Source organism: Natrix helvetica (genome assembly GCF_964273705.1).
Source record: "Natrix helvetica genome assembly, chromosome: 1".
Lineage (NCBI taxonomy): Eukaryota > Metazoa > Chordata > Lepidosauria > Squamata > Natricidae > Natrix > Natrix helvetica.
The window spans coordinates 191,890,708-191,903,200 of record NC_138548.1 but is presented as its reverse complement, the minus strand read 5'-3'; the positions used below and the strand labels follow the sequence as shown (position 1 = coordinate 191,903,200).

The window sequence follows — 12,493 nt, the reverse complement described above, 5'->3', positions numbered from 1 at the left end:
ATATCTGGACTGTAAAAATGTGGATCACTAAAGGGAGCAAACTTCTATAGAAAATTTTGTCCTTTCACAGTTAATTAGCATTTGTTTTACTGCAATTCAAATTAAAAGTAAAAAAAGAAAAATGACACAAGAATACAGCAAGCTAATAATAGAAGTTTAAGATGTAATGGAATTGTCAGAAAAAGGAGTGAAAGAACAGACAAGTTATTGGTACATTCGGGATAAAGCATGAATATGAATAAAATATGCAGATTAAGAAGTCAAGGTTTGGGAAGATTTAGAAATTAAATAAGTTATTGGGACTGAGGAAATTCTTGATGAGGGAGAAGCAGTTTATAATGCTCAGCATAGTTTGATATGTTTAAACAGTTATTGATAGGGATATTTTGGTTTGGAAAAGTACTGGATTTTTCTTATAAGACGCTCTGGAGTATAAGACACACATTAGTTTTGGGGGGGTGAAAATAAGAAAAAAATATCTGCACTGAGGATGAATACCATTGGCATTCATCTGGCTAGCATCCTTAGCAAACAGCCTGGTCAGCTTCAGCACATTATCGCAGCCTGACTCAGCATGAGCAGCTGATTGGTGGGTGGATCGGCCTCCCGGAATACCCCTGACCAGCTGTTCCCAGAGGTGAATGTTAACAACAGGTTTGCTGGTTATGAGTGCATGCACTTCTTTGGGGCTAAAACACAGCTTCAAACATGCTGCTGATCTTCTGAGGGAGCTCTGGTGTGTACATGGAACCGGTCCCACCAGGCAGCAGCTGTTCCAGGCTGCCTTTCTGGCCTCTGTGCATCACATGGTGGTGGGGATCTGCCTGAAAATGCAACATGCAGAGGCCAAAAACAGGGCATGTGGAGGCCAAAAACGTGATGTGTGGAGGCGGCAATCAGCAGCGATGTGCTCTGGCGATACCTGCAGTCTTGAACGGGCCTGAAATGGAGCATTCGGAGGCTGAAAATGCTAGGCACAGAAGCCAAAAATGCCAGGCACGGAGGCAGCGATTGTCTGTGGGAATCCCTGCTGCTCGGAAGAGGTCTAAAACACGACTCACGGAGGCTGAAAATGGCCATAGGTGGGGGCTGGTGGATGGGCGGGGCTACATTCAATGTATAAGATGCACCCACTGTCTTTCTTGGAGGGGAGTGTGTCTTATTCTCTGAAAAATACAGTAATTTATATACTAGACTTAGAGTGTTGTATTGGATTGGATATATGAACAGAGTTGTGAAGCTCAGTAGTATACTTTCTGGAATTTGCAGTAAGTTGATGATTGTTTTTCTGGAGGTAGAGAATCTAAAATTGTAAACATACCAAAAATAATTGTCAACATTTTAGAATAAAAGGCAAAATATTAAGTACTCACAGCAATAAGCTGGTAGGAATTGTTCATCATAGCTATCAACATATTAAGCAGGACCACCAGTGAGATGACGTTGTAGGTGCCAAACATAGTGGCTCCAACAAACTCAGTGAATTCATGTCGAGCTTTAACATTGGTCACATACAGATTGATGAGTCCAAAGACTGACCAAAATAATGACTGAAGAGTTTCAAATAAACTGGAAAAGAAAACAAACAAAAAAGCAGCAAAGAATCATTATCACAACTTATTCCAGGTGGCTAGAGACCTACAGATATAAAGTATTAAAAGGTAACTATTGCTTTTAAGTAAAACATTATTTCATCATAAATTAAACAAGCCAATTCAATTAGGTAAAGTGAGCAGAATAGAATGTGCAGGATGACAATATAAGAATAGGATGCAGGCTTTAATAGAAAATGCAGGGAAGTACAGGATGGTGGGCTGTCAATATTAATAACAAACTGATATTTATTGTAATATCGAGTTCCAGGTTACTTTTATCGCTGCTAAAATCAGTGACAGAATATCAACTTTCATATTTTGGCTAATTAAATATTGCTAATGCAATAATTTTTCACAACACTAAAATAATATTTAAAACATGACTAGATAATCTGTATATACCCTTTTGAGTCATTGTTTCAGAGATATATCATTACCTAAACAAAGAAACAGAATGACCAAGGGTGTACAAAAATAGAGCAGGAGCAACTTCCAAATTCTTGCTGGCTTCTCCATTGAGTTTCCTTGCAGGAATCTGGCAGGGAGCACTGGAAACCGCCTTCCCTTCCAGCAGGTAAATGACTGCTGCTAGGTGAGGGAAGGAGCAAAAGATTGCAAGATTGGATAGAAACTGTCACAGAATGTTGAAAATGAAGATCATGTGACTAAAGCAACAATGCAGCTGTGCTTTAGTAGTCATCAGCTGGGACTGATGTTTATCAGCTTGCGCTTTGTTGATTTTCGCGGCTTCCACTAAAGCTCACTTAGTGTTTTCCCAAGAATCTTTTAACAAGTCCATCCATTCTTTTACTGATGTGGATGAGGGGGAGTTCTGTAGGTAAGTCCAGCATAGGAACAAATTCCTTCACAGTGCTAATTTGAAATGGAGTTAACCCCATGCTACTGTGCACTGCATGGTTGTAAGCTACCAGCGAACGGTAATAGCTTTGCCCAATTTTATTGCTGGTAATTTACATAACATCTCAAATACTGCCCAATCATTGCGTTCATACATTCCATAGCCCCATTCATGCTCAGATGGAATCCAGAACTTAACCCTTGGGATGATCCAATCACTTTTATAAACTCCCTCCAGAACCTAACCGTGAATTGGACACCCGTCTGATACAATTCTGCAAGGAACCCCATGTAACTGATAGATGCGTTTAACAAATAGTCTGTTCTGACCCAGCCTTAGCAGAAGCAAGAAACAGACTCCTTTTCACAAAAAACACTCTTTATTAACCTCTTGTGAATTAATAGCATTCACCCACCGAAAAGTCCAAGCAAGAGTTATGCAAAGAGTTTATATAGCATTTATGGAAAACAATTGGAATTGGATGAAATATTGCAAATGACAAGGAAAAATATTACCAAAGCATAGGATTACTTTTTAAGATATAAGATGGAAGAAGAAACAGTGAAGGAGACGATGATAAACTGTGCCAGAAATTTGGCCTATAGTATTGAATTAGATCATTAGGATAAATTATGGGAGAAAAAGTATAAATTAACGATGTTAGCAGCCTACAAGGAAAACATGTACAAAATGTTTTATTGTTGGCATTTACCTCCAGTGAGATTGGCCAAACTGATTCCAGCCTGAATGCTGGAGATGCAGCTATAAACAAGGAACCTTCTATAATATGTCGTGAACCAGCACCAAAGCCGGGAAGTATTGGCTTAAAATAAAGGAATGGTTGGAAAAATGACAGAACAAAAGATCGAACTGAAACTGGAGCTATTCTTATTGGGCATGTTAGGTGGAAATATATGTAAAAAATTTCAATATATACTATTACATATACTAACTGCAACTAGAATCATCTTTGCTCAAAATTGGAAACAGAATAATATTCTTTCAGATGCAATGATAATAAGAAAGGTACTTTAGTGTGCAGAGATGGATAGGTTGACCATAGAACTGAAAGACAAAGAAGAATCGGAGTATTATAAAGTGTGGAGTAGATGGCATAAATGGCTAGAGGATAGACGTAAAACTACTGTATAAGAAATATGTAATATTTATTATACAACAATTTTGTATATATTTGTAAATATTATTACAACCCAAATGACTATATAATATAAATGAGTGAACTATAGAAATGGGGCGGTGGTGGGTTTCAAACCCCGTTCCAACCTGTACAGTTGGAAAGGGTGGTGGTGGTGTCCTCATGGACGCGCACAGCGTGCGCACACACAGGCACAGCATGTGTATGCGTCTTAATGCCTCTGTGATGCTCCAGCTGCTCCGCAGAGCATCGCGCAAGCACTGTACACACCATGCACCTGCGCAGAAGCGCGGAAGCCTTTGAACACCGATAAGGAGATCAGGTAGGTGGGTGGGCCCTCTAGAGCACCGTACCAGTATCCGGTGCTCCGGGCTGGCTCTGGTACGCCCGTACCAGGTCGTACCACCTGCAACCCACCACTGAAATAGGGTTTATGTAAATATGAATGATATTAATGATACCAATATGGAAATGCTGTGATAAGTGGAAATTTGTGTTTTGTTTTTTAATGTTTAAAAATGTTAAATAAAAATTATTTTTTAATAAAGAGTCCTGCAAAGATTTTACTGCAGCAACAGATCTTAGCAGTTCCTTGTGATAATTGCAATGCCATGAGTTCTCAGCTGAAAGGCTGCAAATGAAGTTCTGACAAGCATCTTTGATGCACGAAACACAATGAGCAAAATCTTCAGAAATATGAACTGTTGTTTTCTATGACAACCACTCCCCTTTCCTTCTATTTATTCCCCAGCCAGAGAGGGGTTATTCAGCGTCGACGTGTGCTTTGCTTCCTGAATCAACTCCTTGTCCTTCATTGTTCACCTCTCCTAACTGCTCTGTGCCTACGTGCATCTGGATCAGGCCCCAGCTGTTCTTCCTCTTCACTTATCTCAGCCTCCAAAGGCAGCTGCCTCTCCAGTGGCTGGGAAATGTCAGACAGCCCTGGCTCTATTTCTGCATCTGATGCAGAACATCCATCAGAGCCTTCCCCAACCTCCAGGACTGGCCCAAGTTCCTCCCCAACCTCCTCATTGTCCACGTCTGCTGCTAGTTCCACTGGCAGTTGGCAGATCACAACATAGTCTAGCTAATTTCTTCACTGAGGGAACACCAGTGCAGGCTATAAAATGGGCTTGTTTAGAGAATAAGTCAATCATGGTCCAAATGACCATGTTCCTGCCACTCTCCAGTAACTCTATAGTAGAGTCCATCCCTATCTCCTCCCTATCTCCTCCCAAGGTCAGGATGGTTCTACCACTAGCTTGAGACGTTCTGGAGGTTTTCTAGGTCTCATCTTCATTGTCGCACAAGTGGCACAGCTCTTTTACACAGTCCTCAATGTCTTTTTTCATCTTTGGCCATCAGAACTGTCTCCCAGCTAAGTGCAATGTCAAAATGTTCTTCTTGTTTAGAATAATGACTCCTTTGCAGGACTTGGATTTGCAGAGTTGCTGGGGATGTATAGTTTTGACCCTTTCCAAGCTACCCCATCCTTTTGAGTTATTATGTCATTGTCCTGGTACCATGAGTCCATTGAGAGCTCATCTTTTAATCTTTTGATCATTGCATCTTTGTCTTTTGGGCTGTGCCTTTTTGCTTGCACTCAGGTGGTGACTTGTGACACTAATTGGGAAGGAGGAATTATGGCATGAATTACCTCCTCTCTCTTGCTGTTGAATTGTGATTTTCTTAACAAAGCCTCCACCAGTAGATTCCCCCCCCCCCCCGGAATGTATTTGAATTCAAAGTTGAACCATTTGAAGTACTGCACCCCATCGGACATGATTGGGGGATAGTTTCCTGGGGCTTTTTAGCACCTCTAAATTGTTCTGGTCCGTCCAAACCTCAAAAGGTTGTTGACTGCCTTCCAAGAATTGTCTCCATGTGAGCAGTGCCCAGCATACTGAGTATGCTTCCTTTCCCAGATGGCCCATTGTCTCTCAGTCTCAGTGAACCTTTTGGAAGTGTAAACACAGGGCTATAAGTTTCCATTGGCATTTTTCTGCAAGCAGACTGCCACCACTGCTACATCGCTGGCATTGACTTGGGCTACAAAAGGTTACTCTGGGTTCAGATGCCACCCATGGATACGTGTATTTTTATTTTTAATAATTCCTCATCAAGGCATTCTTTGAAGTAATGCACAAGAATTCATTTGGGTCAGTTTAACCTCCCAGCAAGATGGCAGAATTCTTGCACAATTTCTTTTGTGGGCCGGCCCCTTTGTTTCATCATTTTAATTCCTGCCTCTGCTTCTTGGGTTTGAGAGGAGTCCTTGAATTGGGCCTGAAGCTCTCACAGGAAGTCATCCACAATATTCAACTCTGGGGCTCCTTCATCATGGAGTTGGGTAAACGACTCAGATGTTTCATCTTCCAAATTTTCACCCAAGATGGAGACAATCTCACTGTCTTTGTGGAACTCATCCCTATGATGATTGATGTGAGACCAGACTCGATTCAGGAAGTAAGCAAGCTTGCTAGTGGTCCCATCGAAAACTGGCTTAAAGGGCAGGGGTGCATTTGCTCTAGCAGGAGGCGATGGTGGCAGTGGCACCAATAACTTGGCTGCAACCTGTTGGTCCTGCTGTCACAACCATCCTTGGTTGGGGTAAAATGTCCATCCAGGGAATTTAGGGAACCATGGCTGTGGAGGAGGACTGGTTCCTCAATGGTGCTTTTGCTGACTTTGGTGCCTGGTATGAGACAGCCCTGGTGCAAGAGGGCTGGCTGCTTGAGCTTCAGGGGTGGGTAGACTGGGGGGGGGGTTTCTTTCTCTGACCAGTTGCGACAAACCCAGGATTGGGTAGCTTGGTGCCTTCGGGGACTTATTTGCAATGCTGATTGGACTCGGTCTTGGGACAAATGTCCACCTGGCGTGCGATGTCCTCTACTACAGCTGCTACTTGCAGGGTCTCCATGGGGGTCAGCAGCCTCACACAAGATCCTCCACAAAGCTTACACTCTCTGGCTCTTTCCTTGGGCTTTTGTTTTTTCTCCATCTTCCCTGACTCTCTTCTGTTGCCTGACTGGATAGACCGGGTAAGCAGCCAGGGCTCAGGACCTTGGATAGCGATCCTCAGTGAGGAATTGGATGAAAACATTTCTTTTTAAAAGAGTTGGAATAATGTCAAGCCTCCAAGTAACATGTCCCAAGGCCTTCATCTTTCTTTTAAAATCCATTTATTAGGAACACATTAAATTGGCAAGGACTTGGTGTAATTCAGACTCTGAACTGGATCAAGAATTACAGCCAATAAAACCAAAAGTATGAAACTTCCTCCCCAGTGGTGGGTTGTAGGCGGTACACCCTGTTACAGGCATACCGGAGCCAGCCCAGAGCACCGGATACCATTCCAGTATGGTGCTCCGGAGGGCCCATCCGTCTGCTCGAGCTCCTTACCGGTGTTTAAAGGTTTCTGTGTTTCCGCGCAGGCGCATGGCGCATACAGCACCTGTGTGACGCTCTGCAGAGCAACTGGAGCGCCACAGAGCATCACGGAGGTGGTAAGACGCATGCGTGCACTGCACATGTTCACTGCACGCATCCATGAGGATGCCGCCGGCCTCGTTCGAACCGTACCTGTTAGAACAGGATTTGCAACCCACCACTGCTTCCCTCCCTGAGTCACAATCTCCAATCAATTCTCAGTCCAACATCCCAGTGACCTTCGGCCAGCTTCAGGCATCTTCTCTGTTCCCACAGGAAAGGAATGCTGCCTAAACATAACAAACCTCCCTTTCAACAGTTAGAAAGTGGAGAGCCTGAAGTATTTTTAAATTTATTTACTACAAACCTACAACTAATAGAAAAAGAGTAAAAAGGCTACAATAAAATATGGCTACACACATGTCATCTTCAGGGTCAACAACATAGCTACTTTGTATTTTAATTTGATTTATTTTCTATCTTTTAAAATGATGTTCAGGTTTATTAGCTTTTAACATTCCTAAACAGATAAACAAGCTGGAGACTAGCTCCAGATAAGACGTTTGTCAGTACAAATTGGGGTCTGGTTTATCTCTTTTGTGAACTTCAAACAACCTCATTTTAATGAACATGTGATATTATGGGATGCAAATATGTAACATGTTTGACTACATGTAACTGATTGCCTATGCAAAGGGGAGGTTACTTTTACCCTGTCCAATCAACTTTCCTCTGGCATTTTCTTTGTTGTGTTAACTGTAAAAAGAAGGAAAACATGGGGCTAGGGGTTTTCTCTGCTCCTTTTTCATTGAAACATCCCATTTTATCAGAGTACTCTCTTTAAATGATGTTCTGACTCAGTTGCTTATTGGGAAGATAACTGAGGGAGAACCTAGGGCCAGATTTGGCTTTCAAATGGAGTTAGCCAGCCAGGGGATCTTCATCTCAGCCACTTCTGTCTTGGGCTACAGATTGTAACCAATGCAAAAGCATGCTTCAAAAGAATTTCTTTTGATATTGATTCTTGTCTGAGGTTCAGAGGACTGCTGTCAGAGATGCAAAACACTTTTAAGGCATATCAAGAGGCACTAAAAGATGGAGCAGACATCCATCCAGATGAAGTTCATTCAAAAGAAGTTTGTTGAAGTTTGTTGAAGTTGTTAATTTTTTAGTGAGTGACACTAGTTGACTCTGAAGAGAGGTAAATCTTCTGAGTCATAAAACTAATTGAAGTTCTAATGTGGTGTAGGAAGTTGGCACTCACCGTGCTCCTAGAAAAATGAAATATCCTAGGAAATATTGAAAAGGTAGAATATTATAACTCCCTGGATCAGAAATGGAGAAACATGGTTTTAGACGGGAAACAGATTCACTCTTAATAGCCCCAACTTTTCTTAATGGGCCATTAAAATGCCTGAGCCAAACTATTCTACATAACAAGGAGTTCCCCCATTCTGCTCCAAGTTGATGGGATTAAGGCATGATAGTATTAACCTTTTACCCAACTCCCCACATGGCCTCTGGGAACTCAACCAAACTTGGACTCGAAACACAGCCTAGAGAGTTGCCCCTGTATGGCCCCACGGGAGTCTGACAACCAATCAAAATATATTTCTTACACAGGAACAGGAAACAAAGAGGTGGGACAGGACAGAGTATAAAAAACCCAGCAAGTCCCTTTTTTCTGTTCTTTTTTTCTTCTGCAAGCATGTAATCACCTTTTCCCCCCAGGACTTCAAGCCATGTGGTCCTGTCCACCATTAAACCATCTTTCCAAGCAGCCTCCATGTTTTCAGTCTTTCTTCCCTACTTAGAACTGAACCCAGAAGGACATTTCTTCCAAGAGAGTAAAGTAAGTTCATTAATTGATCCTGGAGAGATGGAAATCTCCTGGATTGTGAAACAATTTGGGGACCATATGGCATGGAAAGCCATGAGGGGAAAAAAGTGTTGTCCTTCCCACCTGGGGTTCAGCAAGTAAGTTTAGCCTTCTGAATGGGAAGTTGGAAAATTGAATATTCAAATAATTTGAATGTGACTTCTGTTGTGTTGCTGTGTCTCTATAATAATTTTCTTGAAGCTAGGATTGGAATTTAATTTAATTGAATAGGAAAGAGACAGGACTTGTTAAAATTGTGTGTATATGTATGTACATCTGAAGGTACCTTTGACTATGTTTACATTTAAAAAATGAAAAAAAAACTGTTAACATGTTGGGCTAGCCAGCAACAACAAGAAAAATTGGCTTCTCCGCTTAGGTTAGAGCAATGTAAGGAACAGATATGCAGTGGTTAGGGCCCCCATCACATTTTTATTGGAACCATTCCTTGCATTTCCCTCACTGCCTGGAGAACAAGTCACAAGTTGCCCCCAGAAAAGAAAGTGGAAATTTAAAGGAAAAAAACAAACAAACTTCCACATAAATTATGTTTAATGGTAAGTGTGTATGTGTATTTGTGCTCAGTCATTTCTAAGACCTGGTGGTGGGGAGAGGGCTAGTTAGCCTTTTCTTAATAATTAGGAGGACAATACCATGTGTTAAACAGAATGAAGATGATCCCATAGAATGGAAAATTGTTGGTATATGTAAATGGAACACAAGAGAGACAGAGTGAGAGAGACAGACAGACAGACAGTGTGTGAGAGTGCGAGAGAGACTGAGAGACAAAGTATGAGTTTTATGCCTCTCCCAGATGAAAGGTGAGAACTTTGATCTTTTATTTTGTGTGAGAAGACTTAATGATTTAAATTGATAATTGATCTATAGAAAACTCATAGAAAGTTATTATTTCTCTGAGTTTCAAAAGTTTGGAGGAAAAAACCCTTTACCACTAAAACATTACCACTCTCCAGGAATAAATGCATTCACTGCCCCCAATAACTGGAATGTTGGAGAAAAAGAGGGAGGAATGAAAGTGAATATAAGAAATCTGTTATTAGTGAAAAAAATTGTACTGGAAATTTTATGTCTGTATTTTTTTTTTTTTTTTGCTAACTTAATGGTTACATAATACTTGAGATGTTTTTTGAAGTAATTATTTGCTTATGGGTGATGGCATTGGACATTTTATTTTCTACACCTTGGTAAAGTCTTTCTTTCTTTCTGCCAAAGACCCAAGGGGTGCAGTTAAGATTAATTGTTTGAGAGCATATTCAAGGTAATGCAAATCTCATTTTGCCTTTGAAATTGTATCTGAGTAGGAAAGGATGTGCCTGCATTTTTTTCTGTCCCTTTTAACCATTTTGTTCCTGCTTACAACTTTTGCCTGAGAAGGGAGGGGCACTGTGGCATCCGATATCTGCTTTCTCTCACAACGCCCCAGCCCCCAAAATGCAGTTTCTTTTTGTCTGATGTAGTCTGCAGGAATTGGGTATGTTAATAAATGTACTAGTCATTGTCCAATATCTATTGGGCTGCCACAAAAGATATGATCAACTTATTTTTTAAAAAAGCATACTAAAAGACAGAACATTAAGCAATAGCTGGAGATTAAGTTGGGGAGAAGACCAACCTAGAACTAAGGAAAATTTCCTTACTGTGAGGAAAGTTCATCAATGGGATGTGTGTCTCTAAAGCTGTGTGTGCTTCATTACTGGAGGTTTTTAAGAGAAAATTGGACAACCATTTTTCAGTAGGGTGTTGTCCCATCCAACTCTGATATTCTGCTGTGGGTATTTGTGTGTGTGCCAAACTTCAGTGATTTTTCTTTGCTTTTTTCTTTGGATTTATCCTTAATAATGCATTTGAGGGCATTATTGTCAAAGGAACAATCCTATTAAATTTTATTTACAGCGTATGTTTTTGGAACTCCTTGCTACTGCAAAAGAGATGATTAATTACTGTATACTTACTTTGTTTTCCTTTTCCTTGGAGCCAAGGAGGGAAAAGGAAATCTTTACAGAGAACCAATTTGATCTTGTGGGAAGTACACCCCAAAAGGACGGTACCAGAAACCTCACAGCACTGAAACCTCAGAAAACAGTGCCAGGAGATTCAAGCCAGCCCTTCCCCCTTTAAGAAAACCAAGAAGAACCAGCTGAAAGGAAACCTCATAGCAGCCCTGTTTACAAAAGTAACAGAGCTGACATCAGAAACACTTAAGTAGAGCCATTAAAATAAGAGGAATCAGGCTAAATATAATTCTGCAAGGCAAAACCAAAACTCTCTTATTCCTACCCCCCCCCCCCATTAACCTGCAGGATAGAAAAGACAAAGATCCTGGGACAGGATTAACCCATTAAGGCAGAAAGACAGGACAATCACTTTAACTAGAGGCACACAAATAACCCCATCAAACTGTAGGAGCTTCAAAGGAAAATCAATATAAGAAGGCATGGGTTTTCCTCCCCCAATCTGCTTGCGAGCCAGGAATGCTGGAGCTGAGTCATTTTTTTCCTTCTTGCCTTCCTATATTAAAATAATTTCACTTTCTGGCAGCTGGCTTCTGCATTCATTTCTTCTCAGCATCTATGGTATACCAGCTGGGAATGAACTGGGGAAATTTCTTCCAACAGTCTCATGTTTACAGTCACAGACTACAAAACTGGAGAACTGTGAATTCAAATCCTGCTTTGCTTATGAGGGCCAGCTGGGTGATTATTATTTTTCCTCCGGAGCCCTAGGAGGAAGGCATTGGGAAACCACATCTGTATCTGTTGCCAAAGAAAAGCTGTTGGTCTTACCTAGGCAATTGTTTGAAACATGATTTCCCTAGCATAGATTACATCAGGGGAGTAGCCCCAAATTTAATTTTTCTGAAAAATGTTATGGCAATTTTCCTCCAGTGTTATGCTTTGAAGGCTGTTCTAGTACCCTGAAAGCAAAAAAAAATGTATGGGGGAAGGGGGGGCAATCTTTTGTCTTCCCAGCTATCCTCGTTTTCTTGCTATGCTGCCCCCAAGAGTGATTTGCATATCATCTGCCTGAGGCAAAAGGCATTCCAGAAATGGTGGCTCATTGGTTGCCACAGTTTGTGTGTTTTATCTCTTAAAATCCTGATTGTGTGAAATTTATTGTGTTACATTTTTCTCCTTAATATGGCATCTAATTAGGGTGAAAAGGGGGAGGAGAAAGTAACATTTAGCAATCTTTGATAGAGCCTCCATGGACAGGTATAGTCTATCTACCACAGGACTTATTTCTTTCTTTAACCTTTAGCTGTGGAAACAATCCAGAAAATGATGAATACATTCTCATTTAGTTTCCCAATTTTGTAGGATGTTCTTCTGGAAAGAAATTTCCAAGAAATTGGGAAGTATCAAATATTTTTGCTTAATATTTAATATTTAAAATATTAAGTAATGGTAGGTCTTGCCTTTGGCTATAAGTGACTGCAAGTAGTCCTAGCACAATATGGGAGCATGCTCTCCTGATATGCTAAGTGTCACTGCGTTAATTGGTTTGCTAGCTGTGTTTGAGATTTATTGCGCATGTCACAGTTCTTATCTGCAATG

At 41.0% G+C, this 12,493-nt stretch overlaps 1 protein-coding gene across 6 annotated transcripts in view; it reads right to left on the bottom strand.

The window, feature by feature from the left end:
* TRPC4 (transient receptor potential cation channel subfamily C member 4) overlaps positions 1–12,493 on the bottom strand; it is a 363,414-nt gene that overhangs the window by 144,713 nt on the left and 206,208 nt on the right. For all 6 annotated transcript variants that reach the window (XM_081936901.1, XM_081936899.1, XM_081936897.1 and 3 more), the window contains one exon: positions 1,374–1,569. In XM_081936901.1, the coding sequence (XP_081793027.1) occupies positions 1,374–1,569 (196 nt within the window). The remainder of the gene's footprint in view (positions 1–1,373; positions 1,570–12,493) is intronic.